Source organism: Callorhinchus milii, unplaced genomic scaffold (genome assembly GCF_018977255.1).
Source record: "Callorhinchus milii isolate IMCB2004 unplaced genomic scaffold, IMCB_Cmil_1.0 Scaffold2, whole genome shotgun sequence".
Lineage (NCBI taxonomy): Eukaryota > Metazoa > Chordata > Chondrichthyes > Chimaeriformes > Callorhinchidae > Callorhinchus > Callorhinchus milii.
In genome coordinates this window covers 93,578,148-93,598,845 of record NW_024704743.1, presented here as the reverse complement: position 1 = coordinate 93,598,845, position 20,698 = coordinate 93,578,148, and the positions used below count along the sequence as shown (strand labels likewise).

The window sequence follows — 20,698 nt, the reverse complement described above, 5'->3', positions numbered from 1 at the left end:
CAAGCAATCCCTAACGTTCCAAGAGTTGGGAATTGTTATGTGAAACAAAGCGGGCACCAAAAATGGTTATACAATTTAATTTAATGTGGGGAAATGTGAAGTTATTCACCTAGGTAGAAAAAATAGAAAAACAGATTATTTTCTAGAGGGGGAGAGATTAGATAGTGTTAGTGTTCAGAGGGATTTGGGTGTCCTTCCACACCAGCTCAAAAAGTTAGTGTGCAGGTGCAGCAAGCAACTAAGCAGGCGAACGGCATGTTAGCGTTCATTGCAAAAGGTTTAGAGTACAAGAGTAGGGAAGTCTTGCTGCAACTGTATAGGGCCTTGGTGAGACCGCACCTAGAGTATTGTGTGCAGTTTTGTTCTACTTATCTAAAAAAGGACATACTTGCCCTAGAGGGGGTGCAGCGTAGATTCATTAGGTTGGTTCCTGGAATGAGGGGACTGACCTATGAGGATAGGCTGAATAAACTAAATAAAATAAATTTATGGAATTCACTACCCCAGAAGGCTGTAGATGCTCAGTCCTTGAACATCTTCAAGGCTGAGACTGATAGATTTTTTAAAAATAGAGGGATTAGGGGATATGGGGATAGGGCAGGTAATTAGAGTTAGGTCTGAAGATCAGCCATGATCTTATTGAATGGCGGGGCAGGCTCGAGGGGCTGAATGGCCTACTCCTGCTCCCAATTCTTATGTTCTAATTACATGCCATATGAAGATGGCTGTCACCAATAATTTTTGGGGAAAATTCATTACCTCTTGCCAGGAATTTAATGCCTAGCAATGACGGTGACATTCATGGTAAATATTCTGACTAATGGCAATTTTTATCACCAATTTAATACCAGTCTGAAGTTATAGCTTTGAGAAAAAATGAACAGTTATAAAGTGGGTTTCTGTTGTTTATGTTTCTCTACATACTTTATAACTGGTCATTTGTCAAATTAATTTCCTTTGTGGATTTATTTCGAGATTGTAACTCATGAGACTACAGAATGAGAGGGAACTTAAGTGTTTGGAGACTGTTAGCCAACTCAACTAGCAAGATCTGATTCTCCAAGTTTTAAATAGCAAGTGCAGTATGCAAACAAAATCATAGCAAAACATCTATTTGTGAACCAGAGAACACTCAGGTCAGATCAGGTTTGAGTCTGCTGAAGGTATCTGACTGCTTATTTGTTCAATAACAAGTTTGGACTTACCAACTAAGCCACTATTCCTAGTCTATTTGCTCTTTACAAGTAGGTGTTGTTATATTTATCTTGCTATGTTTAAACTGTGTGATCCATGCAGGCCCTGATAATGAAACTTCTATAAGAGCTGCTTGCCAAGAACTTGTCCTGGGACTGTGAGCTGATTACATTTTGGATTCTATTCACATCCAAAAATCTGCTCAAAGTGTAAAACTTTAAATATAATCCTTTCTGTAGCTACCATTTGTATCGATTTCCTTTTTAAGAAAAAATATAAATGTGCTGAGTTTTGTAGAGCAACTGTGAATGAATTGGCTATTGAACCTATAACCACATTTTATGGTTTAATTAAAGCTTTTAGTAGTGTTACAAAAACTGGGATTTCTGTCTTTCCTTTGAAATATACTGACAATTGCTGTTCTGCTGAGCATCACAGCATTAAAATATACCAGGCCAGATAGAAACTACTATATCTTAATTTATTTGATTGTAAAACTCACCTAAGTCGCATCACGACAGTTGCAGGCAAACTGTGTAAATTGTATAAAATCTGATTCAATCAATAATCTAAGCATACATAATTCAATACAGCCGGTAAATGTGCACGTGGTAGTTCGTCATTGCAGCTGATAAGTGCACATGTGGTGAAGGGTTAAAACTAAGTTTCTTGGATTATCAAGTCATTTCCCATAATAGAAGGCCTCTGGTAAGCACAGAAATAATGGAGGGTAGGGGAGTAGAATTACGAGTTAGGAGGTGAGTGATATGAATAGAATAACGAAATCTAAATGTTTTTGATAAGAAATTGAATGGGACTCGTGTGAATGTACGACTTAAGCATTTATACGATTTATAAAGATAAGAGTTTTACTGTATGAGATAAAGCTAAAAACAGAGCACCAAACTGTTCTGGCTTATTTTAACCACTAAAAAAAACTCAGCCCAGAGCATTAGCATGATTGCAGGATAAAACCCATGTGGCCTGGGATCTCCAGGCAGAAGGTTGCACCCTCTTACCATGCAGTAAGCCCATGCTCTGATATTTTTAGCTTCGCTCCTCTCTTGCTTACAGCCAGCTGGATAAATGGAACATAAATGGTAGTAGAGATCTCCTTGCACTTGTACAGGGCCCTTTATGTGGGGTAGAATCTCACACTATTTTCCATTTCTCACACTGCCTTGTGACCTTTTTTGCATGAGATTACAAAATAGTGACAAATTAGGAGCAGTTTCCTTGTGTGTGTGATTCGGAAGAAAACCCAAATAGATTTTACTAAGTAACTTTACAGCTGGAAAAATGAGGAGAAATTTGAGGAGACTACACAGTCTGCTGGTTCAAACTCAGATTCCGGAGGTGAAAAAATAGTATTAACTCACTGAATCACTCAGTCCCTCCAATGACTGCTGCATTGCAAATGAATTGCCAAACGAAGGTCCTGTCTGTCTGTTCAAGTGGATGTTAAAGATCTCATGTACTATTTGAGAAGAAAAGGGAGTTTCTGCTGATGTCTTGGTCAACAATCCACCAGATGAATTGGTTATTCATCCGATGGGTGTTTGTGGAACATTGCTGTGTGGCTGTCATGTTTGCGTACAATAACATTTGCCCAAACTTGGCCATCAGTGGCTGTCAAGCACTCTATGATATTTCAATGTAATAATGCTAAACAAACGGAGATTCTTTCTGTCTCCCTGCAATGTACTAAAGACCAGCACCCGTTGTTGAGATAGAACATTAACTTGTGGTAAACAAACAAAATGATGATAGTACTGCATATAGATAAAGGACAAGGACACGTAATAAGAACTTTGTTCCCAGTCAGCTAGTATTTGTAAACAAGTTATTTTTGACTGCTGATTCCAAAGTTTGAGAGATGGTTGATGACTTATTGAACCTTTGTACAGGGATCAGTTTGCATACTGTCTGAACTAGAATAAAATTCAGTCGAAAATGTGAAACAAGTCATAAATCTTACCTCAAATCCCGAAACAATATCATATGGTAAAAATTACAATGCGTAATGAGTTAATTATCACATGTGATAATTACAGCAGAGCCAGTCAATAAATAAAGGTTGGTCTTAGATAAGAATATTAAGTCTTTAGAATAATGGATCAATTATAGTTCAGGCACTGTATTGAACTGGTAGTGACTGTGGTAGAGATGTGCACGTCAGCAATTTGGATTTATGCTGCCAATTTGGCATTCTTTTCTCCCTAATTAAAGTGTGAGAAAAGTGGAGTTTTGCTTTGTTTATTGCGAACTTCTGTGCATTAGAAGAGTTTTGCTAACTGGCAAGTAATTCTACTTAACTTTTTAATAGCCTGTCTCTGTAGCCTTTGGGTGAAAAGGTTGTGTTGGGTTCAAGCTTTATGTAGGGACTGAGCTCACAGGCTAGGCTGACACTTCAGTTTGGTAATAGATCAACAATGCATTGTTAGAGGTGCCATCCTTCAGATGAGATATTAAATCCAAGACCTGACTGGCTGTGAATATTGAAGACACTATTTGAAAACTGTACAGCATGGGTTAAGTGACCTTCTGTTCTCTAATGTTCTCTAATGGCAATGCGGTTCAGATTCAGACCTTCAAGTGTGGGGAAGTGCATAGGTAAACCGTGTTCTTACCACTTGATACATTAATATGACTATATATATCACTGTGTATCAAGATCACAAGAGTGATACGGTCAAAGTAGGTGCTCGGACTCATTTGATCTCTCCCTTCTGGTTGAGGACAATGGACACATTTAAGGAACAGCTTTATGCTACAGGGGAAGAGAACAGGAAAATTCCTTTGATATAGTGCCTTAACTCATCATCGAGATGTCAAATGGTACATCCCTCATCCTAATATTGTTTCCCTTGATAAACATTTGATATGTGCCTTATCATGCCTGAAAGTGCTTCACAGGATTTTACCATGAAGTGTAGTGGCTGTGCATTGACAGGCAAATGCAGCAGCTAATTTGTGCACAGCAATCTCTCACAAACAGTCTGAAGTAAATGACTATATTTAGCTTTATAGCAGAGCATCATTAAAGTTGCTACACTGATTGCCAAGGGAGGTTAAAAAACAAATCCACTGAATCCACGACTGTTTATGGGACACTGCTGTGTGCAATTGGCAATTACGTATTGTATTATTGTATTTGTAGGCAAACATTGGCAGCAAATCTTCACACACTAATGTCCCACAAACAGCCATTATAATATATATTGTAATATCTATGATAATATCTATAACATAATAATATTATAATAGTATTCATTGTAATAGAATGACCAATTCTATTTGGAGAATTGTTGCCTTGGACAATGAGTAGAAACTACCTTCTCTTTTTGAATAGTATCACGGGATCTTTAACATCCAACTGATCCAGTAGATGGGATCTCAGTTTAATTTTTCATTTGAAAAACAGCACCTCCAACTGTCCCAGCACTGTACTGGAGTGTCAGTGTATCATAATACATGGAGTTACAAAATCAGTATTAAGCACTGCAAACAACCATTGAAAGTTCCCCACCTTTTGCAAGTAACAGACAGAAATTTCTGCAATGGTAGCTCCAACACTCCTCTGTTTTTCAATGGTTCTGTTGATGATCCAGATTTATTCAGATCCAGCACAGACACAAGAATTTTTTTGGGGCCAATTGGAGAGAGAAAAAAAATGAAAATATGTATTTTCTGCTTAAAACACATGATTATGTATTCTGCCCTACATACATTGACAAATCATTTGAAACTTGGGAAAGAAGTATAAACTAATGTGAACCTCAAAGACACCAACGTTTTGAGTTAATGGTCCAAAATTAGAGGAAGATCAACCAAGGTTTCTGCTCCAAGCCACTATCTAATGATTCCTGCTAGAAGGTGCGTGTGTGAGGACTTTGGATGAAAACAGGTTGAACTGTGATGCCACCCAGAGTTCAATAGCTTGTCAACATTCATTGTTTTTTTTAGTGGCAGGTACAATGGCAATGTGTAACAGAAAGCAATGACGTAGACACAATCCTCTCATAAATCTCAAACATCTCAAAAAATGCTCCTAAGTTCCCCTTTCATTCTTCTTGTACCAATCTTATATCTATGTCCCTTTGTTACTGACTAGGCTGACATTCCAACATAGTACTGGGCCACAGCTGTATTGTCAGAGATGCATTTGGTTGAGATGTTATATTATCTGTTCTAGGTGTTAAAGATATTATGGCACCACAGTAAACCTCGCTTAAATCTTGCCTTTATAATTCGAATATGAGTTCCAAATCTTGATATAAATGTACAAAATAAAACATTACTGAATCACATTTAAAAAAAGCATCGAAATGATCATTAGTTTTAAATTCTGAATATTTACTTCAACCCACAATACCTCAGTGGTAACCCTGACAATAGTCTAATTTTAGTTAATGTGAAAACTAACAGTATCTCGTAGATTGGTGGCACTGAATAAAGAGATCTGCTTCTTTTCACATGTACTAACTTTTATTTACTAACTTTAAAACGTCCCTTGTGACACAAAGCTTGTCATATCCAAGGTTAAATCATAATCATTATATACGAAATTTATACAAAACCAACTCATAATAGAGCAATTTAAATTTCACTTTAAACATACAAAAAAATCTTATTTTGAAGGCTTTTATGTTTTGGTAGTAGTCTCATTTAAAGTCTTATTCACCTCTGAGAAGGGCAATGTGTACGTGCTAAAATTGATGGTGAGGAAGTCTTCCAATTGTAGTTTCAATGTTTTAAATGATGGTCGATCATCTGGATTTTCATTCCAACACTCTCTCATGAGATTGTAGATAGGTTCTGGGCAGCCTGCTGGACATGGCATTCGGTAGCCATTAGCCACTTTGAACAGGGCATCTCGATTTGTCATTCCTGCAATTTCAGAACATTTCTGATATGCAAAAGTCTCAGCCAAAGTGAAAAGTCAATCAGTAAAATGATGCCACATTACTCTACTTACCAAGATATGGCATTTTCCCTTTTGTAATAATCTCGTACAGAACAATACCAAAGGACCACACATCAGATTTCACAGAAAAGTCACTGTTCATTACAACTTCTGGAGCTGTCCATTTAATCGGAAGTTTGTCAGTGAATCGAATGGCAATATTATCTTCCTGCTAAAAANTAATTTGCATTTTTATAGCATTTTATCACATTGCAATGTTTCAAAGTGGAGTCAGCTAAATCAGCAAAAGGGCATTAACATAAGATGATAGCAAGAACAATTAATAGGAAGATTAGAAAACATTTATTTACCCCGTGCGCAGTAAGAATGTGGAATTCTCTACTACAAACCACTGTACAAGCAGTCTCCACAGCTAGACGAGATGGTTCATTTGGAGCAAAACACCAGCACAAATTTGATGGGTTAAATTACCTCTTTCTATGCTGTAACATTCTATAAATCTATGGTCATACGAAATAATAATAATAATCCCTGCATTTAATATAGCGCCTTATCACATCTTCAAGATGTCTCAAAGTACTTCACAGAATATACTGTAAAGTGCAGTGACTGTGCGTTTTGTGGGTGAAACGCGGTAGCCAATTGCGCACAGCAATTGAAATCAATGATCATTGATAAAATATTAAGAATGAATTTTTTTAAATAACAAATGTTTTGGAGAAAGGGACTGGCTCTTGCTGGGGCACTGCTTCAAGGATATTTTGCCCTCATGTGAATATTGGCAATAATGTGCTGCCATTATATTTAACGATGAAGGGTAGATTCTGCTCTCAATGGCTTATGTCTTCTATTCAGTTGCACTTTCCAGCAGGAATCACTAAATAGTTCTCTGACTAATTTCCTCCTTGTGAGCCTAGAGATGTTAAAATTAATTGTAACACTCCAATTGCTGCCCATCCAAGTTTGATTAACTCAACACATACCAGGAGTTTAACCTAATCTGTATGGCTAGAGCCACTTGGGTAGTGCCTTTACCCACTTAGCCATTGGAGGAGTCCAGAGATGACACTGCTAATAGAGGCCGATAGCTAGCAAGTGCGTTGAAAATCTCAGTGAATTCCTTTTTCTTGTCCCCACATTCCATGCCTACCTTTATCAATCTTGCCAGGCCAAAGTCTGCGATTTTGCAAACATTGTTGTCTCCTACAAGAATATTTCTTGCTGCTAAATCCAGATGAATGTAATTGTTGGATTCTAGGTGTGACATCCCAGCAGCGGCCTGTGCTGCCATATCTATCATTTGTGGAATTTGCAGATGATACCCTTCAAATGAAGGAATAAGATGGAAGATAAGACCCAACCCTCAAAACATTGCCTTGTGTTGAAAATTGTCTGAAAATCAGCCACTTACTCTTTAAATATTTTAGAAGATCGCCATGTCTCATCAGTTCCGTGACAATGAAGAATGGCTGCTTTCTGGTGCATACAGCATACAGGCGGATTAAATTGGGGTGTTGCAAGTTTTTCATGATTTGCGCTTCCTTCAGAAATTTATTGGGATCTGTTGCATCTGCAAATATATAATAATGGTGGATTCTTCAGCAAAATATCCAAGTGTAGATTCAACAACAACAAAATGACATTTGTATAGCACCTTTCACATCGAGAGGATGTCCCAAGGTGCTGGCCAGTCGGAGTCTCAGACCTGAGCTGGGGGTCGGGATTGGGAAGGTGAGAGGGTGGGGGGGGGGGAAACAGGGTGATTGAAAGCATGGTCAAAGAGGAGGGTCTTGAGATGGGTCTTGAAGGAGGCAAGGGAGGTGACGAGGCAGAGGGACTGCGGGATGGAGTTCCAGAGGGTGGGGCAGAGTGGCAGAAGGCCTGCCCGCCAATGGTGGGGTGGGCGAGGTGGGGGAGGTGAAGCAGGCTGGAGCCCACTGAGCGGAGGGAACGGGCAGGATGGCAGGGGATTAGAAGGTCGCAGCAATAGGTGGGAGCAAGGCCATGGCGGGCTTTGAACGTGAGGACCAGAATCTTGAACTGTATCCTCTGTGTGATGGGAAGCCAGTGGAGTCGGGGAAGGATAGGGATGATAGGGTCACGGAGCTTGGTGCGGGAGAGGTCACAGGTTGCAGAGTTCTGGATGATCTGCAGCCTATGGAGGGAGGAATTGGGGAGGCCGACAAGCAGGGAGCTTGCATATTCAGGCCTCGATGTAGTGAATGTGTGAATGTGGGTTTCGACGGCCTGTGGTGTGAGACAGTGGCGGAGCTGGGCGATGTTGTGGAGGTGGGGGAAGGCTGAGTAGGTCATAGCATGCATATGAGGTAGAAAGGATAGTTGAGGGTCAAACAAGATGCCAAAGTTCCAGACTGGCTTAGTAAGGTGGAGTGTGCAACCATGGACAGTGATGCTGTCAGCGCCTGAGGTGTGGAGGTGCTGTCGGGAGCCAATCAGGAAAACCTCGGTCTTGTTGATGTTCAACTGAAGAAAGTTAGCTCTCATCCAGGACTTGATGTCCAACAGACATTCAGTCAGGACAGCAGTGGTCCTAGAGTCAAGCGTGGAGGCAGAGAGGTACAGTTTAGTGTCACCGCATATATGTGGAAGTTGATCCCATGTCTGCGGATGATGTCACCAAGAGGGAACATATAGATGTTGAAGAGGAGGGGACCGAGGACAGAGCCCTGAAGAACATTGCACAAGACGGTGCGGGGGCTAGAGGAGAACCGTTTGTGGAGATTAAGTGGAGGCAGTGTGAGAGGTACGATCTGAACCAGTCAAGGAAAAAGCTGTGAAGGTTGAGGTCAGAGGAGAGGCGGTGGATGAGGACAGAGTGGTCAACAGTGTCAAAGGCAGCAGATAGCTCAAGGAGTACAAGGAGGCAGAGGGAACCGTGGTCGAAGTTGGAAAAAATGGCATTTGGATTCAATGTAACATGCTGTATGCCAAGATCACAATTTCTAAATTATGAAGGGCAGGTACCTGCTTGTTAAACTTGGTGCAATTTTTTGAAAAGGTGATTAAAGTGGTGGATATGGGAGAGTCAATGGATGTTGTTTACATGAATTTTCAGAAAGCATTTGATAAAGTTCCACATAAATTGAAGTGTGTACTTTCCAAAACCATAATCACCTGCTCGCAGCATTTTGATGGCAACGTGTACACTGTCATTCCATATTGCTTTCCACACATCTCCGTAGCTACCAGACCCAATGCATCTCACTAAAGTGAATTCTGCTTTTGGCCGTTCCCACTCGTCCACAGTGTTATATGACAAATGACGAAAGACTGGCTCCTTCTGTTAATAAACATTTGCAGGTTTTTGGAAGAACATTGTCATTTTAGGTAAATTTAACATTGGGGTGAGATTCCAGTCCTACTATCCTTGGTACACCGGAAAACTACACATAGAGGAATAACACACATGTGAAATCCTGTAGCTCACTGATTAGAGCACTCGCCTCGCAAGCGAGAGACCTGGGTTCGATTCCTGGCAGGGCGAAATGCTGGACAAGTTTCCTTACTCCACACACCTCTGTTTACCTACCAGTAAGTAGGAACCTGGTTGTTGTTGATTGGTGGATTGCTAATCCAGGAGTAATAATTCGTTCAAAAACAAAATAATAAATTGGTCACTTCAATCCATGACTGTTCGTGGGACACTGCTGTGCGTAATTGGCTGCTGCGATTCGCCCACAAAATATACGGTGAATTCACTTTACAGTATATTCTTTGAAGTGCTTTGAGATGTCTCAAAGATGTAATAAGGTGCTATATCAAATGCAAGGATTATTATTATTTATTTTTATTATAAAGCATTCTACTGTACAGTGCTTGTTTTTTGGAGATATATATGGCAGCTATTCTGCATACAAAATCCCACAAGCAGCATTAAGTGAATGTTGATCAATTTATTTGATGGATTGTTGGCCGGGAGACCGGAGAAAGGCGCTATATCAAAATATTAGGATTATTATTATTTATAATAATGATAATCCTGCACTAGGCTCTGCTAGCCTATCATCCTCATCCTTGCTCAGCTCCCCTGGCTTCCCATCCTCCAGAGGATTGAGTTCAAGATGCTTACGCTGACATTTAAAGCCCTTTATGGTCTTGCTCCAACCTACAGCTGTGACCCTCTAAAACCCTACCAATCTTCCCACATCTCCTCTCACAGGTACTGGTCTGTTTCAATAATAATAATAATAATAATAATCCTTGCATTTGGTATAGCGCTTTTCACGTCGGGAGGACGTCCCAAAGCGCTTCACAGAACACACTGTAAAGTGAATTGACTGTATATTTGTGGGGGAACGCGGCAGCCAATTGCGCACAGCAATGTCCCACAAACAGTCATAGATTGAAAATGACTAATTTTTATTATTGTTTTTGGTTTTGGAGGGATTATTATTAGGTGTGTGGAGTAAGGAAACTTGCCCAAGGTTTCGCCCTCTGCCTGGAATTGAACTCAGGTCTCTCACTTGCAAAGCGAGTGCTCTAACCACTGAGCTACAGGACTCCACAGTCCTCCACAGGACTCCACAGGACTCCACACTGAGCTTCAAGTCCTCAACTCTGGAGAAAGGCTTTTATACTCAAGACGAAAAACAAGGCCAAACAGTTACAGAATTTGAAAAGTAAAATAAGACAATCTGTAGACAAGATCAGCTCATCTGCTTAGACAAGACCAGCTTGTCTGCTTCAACACAAATATTTGTCTTAAACTTAAGATAGCGCAGAATAGCGGAAAATTCTTAATTTGTCCGTTGATTTCTTAACATACTGACTGGGAATTGCAGTATTAGATTGTATCCATAGACCTCAGATCAATTGTTACATTCATGCTGCTCAGAAATCTTTAATGGCATTTAACTTTCTTAAATAATACACACGTCCAAAAACACAGTGGGGGTGGGGAGGGGGTGGAAATTTGTGGCAATTCGGAACAGAATTCACATCATATCGAATCTTTTATGAGATACTCTTGCTACAGACTGGCCATGTAGCTAAACACTGCCCCCATGCTGAAATAGACACAGTGTTATGCCCGAGGATTTTTATACTCAGATGTTTGAAAACAGTTAAAAGCTGGATACTGACTTAACACAGTCAGTGTCCTGTAAAGCTGCACTTAAATACAACAACAACAACAAGATTTCATTTATAGAGCGCCTTTCACGTCGGGAGGACGTCCCAAAGCGCTGGACAGTTGGGTCAGGACCCGAGCAGGGGGGAAATGGTCAGGGTGAGGGGAGGGAAGGGAGGGAGCGAGGAGGGGGTAGAGAGTCGAGAGGGGAGCTGAAGGTACGGTCAAAGAGAAAGGTCTTGAGACCGGCCTTGAAGGAGGAAAGGGAGGAAGCGGCGAAGGCACTGGGGGATGGAATTCCAGAGCCTGGGGGCTGAGAGGCTGAAAGCCTGGCCACTGATGGTAGGGCGGTTGGGCGGGGGATGTGGAGTAGACCGGAGCCAGAGGAACGGAGGGTACGGGCAGGTAGGTAGGGGAATAGTAGGTCGGAGAGGTAGGAGGGAGCAAGGCCATGAATGGCCTTGTAGGTGAGGATGAGGATCTTGAATTCGATCCTCTGGGGGATGGGAAGCCAGTGGAGGCGAGCGAGTGATGTGGTCCCGAAGCCTGGTGCGGGACAGTAAACGAGCTGCAGAGTTCTGAATGACCTGCAGCTTGTGGAGGGAGGTGCCGGGAAGGCCGACAAGGAGAGAGTTCCCGTAGTCCAGCCTTGAGGTGATAAAGGCATGGACTAGTGTTTCAGCAGCGTGAAACTGGCTTTGAGAGGTGGAGAGTGCAGCCTTGGATGCTGATGCTGTCAGCGCCTGAGGTGCGGAGGCGCTGATGTGAGCCAATCAGGAGGGCCTCAGTTTTGCGCACATTGAGCTGAAGAAAGTTATCTCTCATCCAGGACTCGATGTCGGACAGGCAGGCTGTCAGGACATCGGTGGTTGTGGAGTTGAGGGTAGAGGAGGAAAGGTAGAGTTGTGTTTCATCCGCATACATGTGTAAGTTAACCCTATGTCTGTGGACATTGTCACCAAGGGGGAGCATATACAGGGTGAAGAGAAGACCGAGGACCGAGCCCTGAGGGACACCGCACGAGACAGTGCGGGGGCTGGAGGAAAAGCTGTTAGTGGAAACAAAATGAAGACGGTGGGAGAGGTCGGACTTAAACCACTCAAGGACAGGGCCTTGAAGGTTGAGGTGGGAGGACAAGCGGTGGAGGAGGATAGAGTGGTCGATCGTATCGAATGCGGCCGATAGGTCGAGGAGGACGAGGAAGCAGAGGGAGCCCTGGTCGCAGATGGTCAAGATGTCATTGGTGACCTTGACCAGGGCGGTTTCTGTGCTATGGGAGTAGAAGGACGACTTGTCCGAGGCTATAGTGGAGCGGTAGATTTTGAGAGGTCCAGCCAGATTTGCCGGTGGACCGTTAGGCCAGATTTGAGGCAGGTGCATTCAACGGCCCGCACCTGGCTCTTCAGTGAGCGGAGGTGGGTGGTGAACCAGGGGGAGGAGCGAGGGTAAGAGAAAGTACGGGAGTACTGTAAATACTGCCTCTAGGATTTAAAAACAAACTCCAGCCGGCATTCCCAATATCCAAGATGGTGAATTTTTAAAAAAATCACAAATGGGATCAATTCATTATGCGGAACATTCTTCATCCAAAATAATCTTGTGATCCTGTGAAGGAAGTAGATGTGGGGAATGTTTCATTACACATCTGGACTTTAGCAATTGTTGGAATTTTTTTGGGGGGAGTCAGCTGATGTCTGACACATGCGGAAACCCATCACCATGCTTAAGAGTATCCAAACCAAACACAGAGTTCCCAGCTCTATCCTATCGGAAGTATCACACCAAATCTTTGTTAAAATGTTCCAAATTTCACCCTATTAACATACATTTTAAAATGAATTCTGCAGAGATCATTGCCTCAACTTACCTTTGTGCTTGGCTTCATCAATTTTACACCCCTAAACAACATGTTGTTTTTGTAAAACTCCACGAGTTCATGAACAGAGTCAAACTCGGAACCACTGTGCAAATAAAATCTGCCAGCTTCATTGTGTGAAATAAGTGAATGTATTACTGTTCTTTCTACATTAGCTGAAAAGAAGAAAAATATTTTTAATGCAGTTAATCAATAATTCCTATGTAATAATCAATAAAATTGGTTATTGGCCCACCTCTTTTGGTCATCTTTCCCCTCTCCATTTATTGTCTAGCACTTTGAGACGTCTTCCAGATGTGAAAGGCACCAAAGAAATATCAATTGTATTGTATAAATTCCACCTTTACGTGGATTTTTTTGTGTTAATGCAAGGAAAATCCAATTTTTATTATTTGAAATTAGCATCAACCAATCCCATATCTGTACAATGGGTTAGATATAAAGTTGCTCCTCCATATTGGAGATTATTACAAAGATTTCTAATTAGCACATATTATCTTCAGTTATTGGTAAGTTTACAGACTGTCAGTGTGGGTGTATAATGAGAATTTCCCAATGTCAGTGCACCCAACAAAAAGTCAATTTACTGACAAGTCGAGAATAATGATTATTGTTGTGCCTCAAACTTACATCTGAATGGTACCAGGAATGCACCAGGATGACATTTCATCAGCTACCCCAGGCTCTCTCTGAATGAGATTGCCAATTTATTCGTATTTGGACTGAAATGCAAGTACCATTTTCCCAAGAGAACTCAGTGGATTCTCACAAGTATTTTCAGGTGGATCATTCTCGTCAACAGAGAGAAGACAGATCAACAAGAGTTTCTCCAGCCATTCAGCAAACAGCAGTCTGCCTCCTGTCCCCTGCCTGATCTATGGGTGAGCTTGGAGCCTTTCTTCCTCTTTTGTCTGTAACTCCACCCCAGAGTTCCTCTTCCTGCCCATTCACCACCACCCACCTTCAAAACTTGCCTTAAGGTGGTTATTTCTCCCACAAAACATACAGTCAATCCACTTTACAGTAGATCCTGTGAAGCGCTTTGAGACAACAACAACAAATTACATTTGTATAGCGCCTTTCATGTAGGGAGGACGTCTCAAGGACATGTGATAAGGCTCTGTATCAAATGCAAGGGTTATCATTTTCATTATATTGTTATTTAGATCTATTGATTTTTACTGCACTTTCTGCACCTTCCTCCTATGGCATAAATCAAGAAATATTCAATCAAGAAATTATATTTTGTTGGCTGCACCTTTTACAATGTAAATTGTTGTTGTGAAGATGTGGAATGCTCTTCCCTAGAAAGCTGGGGAGGGAAAATCAGTCAGGGTGTTTAAAAGAGAAATAGACAGATATTTCAGTCAGAGAGGTATTAAGGATATGGCAAAAGGATGGGTCATTGAGAATAACAGTGGAGTTCTATAGCGTATTGGTTAGAGAACTCGCTTCGCAAGCAAGAAGACCCAGGTTCGATTCCTGAACAGGGCGAAATCTTAGGCAAGTTTCCTTATTCCACACGCCTCAGTTTATCTAGCATTAAGTAGGAATCTGATTGTTAGTCGACTGGCGAATCACTTTCCAGGGGTAATCCATAATAAAAAAAATGTGGCCAGGTAAGCAATGCACAGCAGACTGTTTGTGGGACATTGCTGTGCAAAATTGGCTGCTGCGTTTCACCCACAAAATACACAGTCAATCCACTTTACAGTATATTTTGTGAAGCACTTTGAGGCTTTTCGACGACATGATAAAGTGCTGCTTAAATGCGAGGATTATTATTATAATAAAACAATCTGTCAATTTCAAATAAACAGGTGAAACAGGCTTGATAGGCTGAAAATACCACTCAGATCAGAAATTCTGTTGGGTTTGCAATGGAGAATAATTCCAAATAAAAAGATTCTGCAGTTCACTTCCAAATACAATTGTATACATTGAGTAAGTATATGAATGCATACTGATTTCAATTCTGGAAGCTCCGGAAGAGATTAGCATCAAATATAAAAAGCACCATCCAAATCTACATATTTTATATATAGATTTTCTGATGGATTTAAATTAGGAAACCAGTCAATATGGTTAATTGATGAAGATATTTTCAGCTTTGCTCTCATATTTCATGAATAACATCTGAACTGTTTAATTAGATAAGTATCCTGTAAATCATTGAGAGACATTTAGTATTTGCTATGTAATGCAACACTTGTTTTCATGATACTACATATAAGGCAGCTTATTGTCACTATAAATACTCTGCTGAGCATTGCTTACCTGATAGTACATATGAATTTTGTATCCTCTCACTCTTGCGTACCAGAAATGAGCCGTGATTTCGATTAGGAGAAAGGAGTTGATTTTCAGCTTCAAATCGAGTCATTTCTCCACAATACCAACTACAATCCATAGAAATGTTAAATCAGTAATTAGCAGAAGTTTTACAGCTTATTGTGCAACCTATGGAGTAATTGGATGCATTTCTTCATTGTGTAGTTTTTAGTTTTGTTGCACAATTTGGAATGTTGTTAATCCACTTGGCCAATTACATTGGAGCACATCAGTAAAATCTGCATCCAATTCAGTAAGATAAATTGGCCATAGAATGATGTGATTTATTACGTTCAACCAAATAATAAGAATACAAGGAAGTATAAACACAAAAAGATTATTTAGCTATGAATCATGGTTCTTTCACAGACCAAACATAATTTTCGTTTCATGAGCTTGAAATCATCAATTTTGTCTCCCGAGGGAAAGTTCTGCTTGAACACTCCTCGATCCTTCAAGAAATCCAACACTGGGATTTCACCTAAAGATGCAACCCAGAAAATATTCCAACAAATCGGATTGAATTAGGGCCAAGCAACAAATCAGACTTTGGTCTATTGACTTTAGGCTGAATACAGTCTAGGCTGACGCTTCAATGCAGTGCTAGGGGTGCATAACTCATCAGAGGTGATGTCTTTCAAATGACACATTAAACTGAGGTCCCATACCTGCTCAGTTGGATGGTAAAGATCCCATGGCACTATTTGAAAAGAGAAGGGAGTTTCTCTCTTTGTCCTGGCCAACAAACCTCCAAATTAAAAGAACGGACACTCACTTTCAACGCTGTTTGTGGATATTGGTGCGTGCAAATTGACTACCTGCTAGAAACTGGGCCAAGCTAATAGTTTTCAAAGCACTCAGTGCCTAGATTGCCATTTTCATAGGATGTAAACCAGCCATAAAAATTACCAGCACACAAAGAAAATGAATATAGTGAGTAGAATTGAATATGTTTTATCCCTTTCGCGGACCAACTTGGGTGAACATGGTTCTGTGAGTTTTCTTATACCACTGATCTGGGTTTCAGGACAGTTCATCTTTGTAAATGCTTTTTTAACATCACGCTGACCACAATTTAGCACAATAGTTCTTCAACCACATTACAGGAAGTGAAACACAGGATGCTGCGGAAGTTCCAGTTAGATTCACTTTATGTCTCCAAATAACAAAGCATATTTTCTTGGATATGTCGCTCAAGTAATAAAAGAATTTAATCAGTTTGTTAAGCAAATAACAAATCAATACTATTGAGAAATTAATTTTAAAAGTATACTATTCTTGTACATTCAATAAACAGGAAGTATTTTTCTTAGATATTTGTCATTTGCGTAAAGGAAATATTCTGTTTGACAGTCATGCTTTCCACTTCTCTAATGTTACTTGGAGAGGATCCTGGTTTTCATGTCATCAGAAAACAATACATTAATTTGTATTTTAGTTATGTGTTAGCTAATGTCCTACGAACAGATATTTTCTAGATGTCTCAAAGCGCTTCACAGAATATACTGTAAAGTGAATTGACTGTATATTTGTGGCAAAACGCGGCAGCCAATTGCGCACAGCAGTGTCCCACAAACATTCGTGGTTTGAAATGACCAATTTATTATTGTTTTTTTCTTGAGGAATTATTATCAGGCATGTGGAGTAATTATAATTATATAATTATATCCATTTTAGCTGGGGTTTTGTTGACCAAACACCAAGAGAAACTCCTTTCTCTTTTCATCACAAGAATATTACCAGCACAAGAATATATTTTGGATGAGATGTTGTAAATTGAGATCCCGTTTGCCTGTTCAAGTGAATGTTAAAGATCTCATGGAACTATTTGAAAAGAGAAGGGTGTTTCTCCAGTGTCCCAGCCAACAAATCCCTAAAATAAAGTTGCTATTGCTATTTCATGGCTGTTTGTTGGACATTGCTCTATTCAAACTGGCTGCCACATTTCACCCACAAAATAAACTTTACAGTATATCATGTGAAGGACTTTGAGACTTCTCAACAATGTGATAAGGTGCTATATCTAATGCAAAGTTTTTTATTATTATTAAAAGATCTGATGAATGTCTCTTATCCCATTGGTCTCATCCTTACAGAAAATCAATCCTGCCATACACAAGCTGTTTCTTAAAACGAGTATCCTGTCCCTGATCACCCTTCTATTGAGCCTCAATTAAAAGAAAATCATATTCTTTTGTGCTAAACTTGTACTTTTAAAACTTTACAATTTATTTTTGTGTTATTTTAACAATCATTCCTGAAGTAATACAAAACCTATGGTGAAACATGGCTTAAAGGTTCCACCTGGGAATCATTATGTAATGAAGGACATTGGTTCCAGTCACACAAATATCCATCTTACTACAAGGAAGAATAGCTGGAGTTAGAAGAGAATCCTATTATATTGGTGATATTGCCCCATTATGTCGATCTGGAGTTAATACTCACGGTTCTGCTTCTAAGCTCTCCTCTCTGGCTAGGATCTGAACAGGCACAAATCCCTGTTCGTTTTCTTTCTGATTCTTATCACTTTTCGAACTTCTGCAAAGCTTTTGAGCAAACCACCAATCTATTTCCTTGTGGAGAATCTCCAGGCGTTCTCCTTTTTTCACACTCAGCTCCTTTCCTGTTCGTGCCACATAATCAAACTGGACTACGCAGCACCCAAGAAGGTGCTGTGAGCACAATCCTTTAGGTCTCTGACCAATATTTGGGCTTGCTGTCCTGCTACATGGTTGTTCTTCAATGGGCTTCCTCAGGACACTTGGTGGTTCTTTTTTGATCCTGTTGATATTGGAAAGAGAAACGTCACTTTCTGTCTGCCTTGCCATCTCTGTTGATTTCTCAACATTTTCATCCTCCAGGATGAAATTATCTTTTTGAGGGCAGCTGAAACAATTGCAAAACAGGACCGCCATGCTGTTGACAGTGATAATGCAATAGCAGAACTACTTTGCAAGTGGAAGTTACCGGTTCTTAATAGTTCTCTCAGGATAGGTTTAATGTTCAAGGGAGGAAGTGCCTCTCTCACTTCAAAGGGAAACGTTCATGTGGGTTTTCAAGAGTGTATTGGAATAATCTTGTCATTTTCTAAAAAATAAGTAAACAAGATGATGTCAATGATAAAGAATTTATAGCTTAGAGTATAAATATACAATGAAAGTTAATTGCAAAAGAAACATTGTATTGGTACTGAATTTCATCGCAAAACTCCATGTTTTAGATTTTTACTTCTTCCACAGTTATCTTTATACATGTGTTCTGCATGGCAAACCATGGTTTATGCCCTCTATATATGGTGCGTATGTTCAAAAGGACATACTTTCCTATGAAATAAGAAACCTACATCAGTCTATTTCAGTTAGCAGTTGGTCCAACCTCTAAGTCATAAGGTTGTGGGTTCAAACCCTACATCAGGACGTTGAATTCATATTGCTTAGGCTGACACTTCATTCCAGTGTGCATAGCATGTGCAATGCATTGCAATGCTGATTTTGATGAAATGCTAACCCGAGGTCCTATCTGCTTTTTCAAGTGGACATTAAAGATCCCATGGTATCATTGAAAAAGATAAGCAAGTTTTCCTTATATCCACGCCAATAATCCCCCAGATAAAATTAGTTTCTCATTTCAAGGCTGTTTATGGGTCAGTCCCTGCTACATTTGATACAGTCCCTTGCATTTGATACAGCGCCTTATCACGTCATTGAGACGTCTCAAAGTGCCTCACAAAATATACTGTAAAGTGAATTTACATATATTTTTGGGGTCAAACATGGCAGCACAGCAGTGTCCCACAAACAGTTATAAAAATAATCCTTGCATTTGATATAGCGCTTTTCACATCTTCTAGACGTCTCAAAGTGCTTCACAGAATATACTGTAAAGTGCATTGACTGTATATTTGTGGGCAAAACTTGTGGTCACTAAACCCACAACTGTTTGTGGGACACTGCTGTGCGCAATTGACCGCCACATTTAAATTTGTGGATTGAGTGACCAAATTATTATTTTGTTGTTGTTGAGGGAATTATTATCCCAGAAATCGATCCGTCAATCGACTATCAACCGGGTTCCTACTGCTAGGTGAACAGAGACGTGTGGAGTAAGGAAACTTGCCTAATGTTTTACCCGGCTCGGTAATCAAGCTCGCGTCCCCAAAACCGATTTGGCTGAGGTGGAGCAGTAGGCTTTGGTGCAGTCCAGACAGATCTGGACTTAAGCCAGTGTTCAGCAGCACGCATTTGTGATCTATGACAAAAACCTTGAGACCCCGCACTGTGCCCAGCCCAGCCCCTGGACTCTGATACCGGGCACTGCCCCATGTACCAAAGGGACTGGTGAGTGTAGGAGGTAGTGTGGGAGGTAATGGAGCAAAGGTGTCGAGGATATTAAAAAGAAGTTATGAAGAAGAGTGATGAAGGAAGTAAGGTCATTGCAAGAATAGAGCCAAAGGAGCAGGAATTCAGATGAATTTAGGGCAGCAAATTAAATATGGAATATTAAATCATTTTTATATTTTCCAGTGATACAACACTGCAAATTTTAATATTTTTGCCACTGATGTGACAAAATGTTATCAACCAGTCATTGATACAATGGCTTTAAGTATGCAGTTATAATGGACATTCTGATTTTTTTTAACCACAAATATCTAATACAATATCTCTGTATAGAGACACCAAGGCGGGCCGTCTGGGGCTTCTGCTGCCCTTTATGTACAGGATACAGTCACATGGTGGACCTAGTCTCCATATATTGCTTGAGGACACTCTTGTATGTAAGCTCTCTGAGACGCCGTCCAGAATGAAGGGCGCTGTATAAGTCCAAGTTGTTGTTGTTGTTGACACTCTTGTATTGCAGGTTAAGATCCCCCTGATACCTTCCTCCAGACCAGACACCCTGGAAGGTGGGAATGTGAAGTTGATGTGTGCCTGTTTCGCGCTGGAGTGAGTCTGGCTGGGGTCAGACCCCACGTGACCTTTTCTGTGGCTAAACCGAGCTTCAGCATATCCCTCAGCAACAGTGACCTATTAACCCCATACCGAGCTGTCCACTCCCTCTGCTCGGTGGGCTCTGGCCGGCTCTGTGTCACCCGGCGTGCCAGCTCCCACCATCGAAGGTCGGGCCTTCAGCCTTTCCGCCCCCACCCTTCAGAACTCCATCCCAGTCCCTATGCCTCACCCCCTCCCTTGCTTCCTTCAAGGCACATCTCAAGACACTTCTCTTCGACTGCGCCTTTGGTCACCCTTTCTGCCCTCCTTATTCCAAACCCCAGCAC

At 40.7% G+C, this 20,698-nt stretch overlaps 1 protein-coding gene across 1 annotated transcript; it reads right to left on the bottom strand.

The window, feature by feature from the left end:
* Positions 1-5,839: 5,839 nt before the first annotated feature.
* LOC103175371 (tyrosine-protein kinase SRK3-like) lies at positions 5,840-18,335 on the bottom strand. The gene is made up of 8 exons (XM_007888378.2): positions 17,866-18,335; positions 15,364-15,485; positions 13,078-13,241; positions 9,257-9,422; positions 7,533-7,691; positions 7,272-7,444; positions 6,173-6,332; positions 5,840-6,084 (listed from the first exon to the last, which is right to left on the bottom strand). Exons 1-8 carry the CDS (start codon positions 18,333-18,335, stop codon positions 5,840-5,842), a joined length of 1,659 nt encoding a protein of 552 aa, XP_007886569.1.
* Positions 18,336-20,698: the final 2,363 nt, after the last annotated feature.

Excerpts from the sequence above, each read along its gene's own strand:
- LOC103175371 (XM_007888378.2), bottom strand. The coding sequence starts at position 18,335 with ATGGCGGTCCTGTTTTGCAATTGTTTCAGCTGCCCTCAAAAAGATAAT. Across the intron at positions 9,423-13,077 it reads TGATGAAGCCAAGCACAAAG|AAGGAGCCAGTCTTTCGTCA; the intron begins GTAAGTTGAGGC and ends GTTTATTAACAG. Across the intron at positions 7,692-9,256 it reads CATCAAAATGCTGCGAGCAG|ATGCAACAGATCCCAATAAA; the intron begins GTGATTATGGTT and ends ATATATTTGCAG.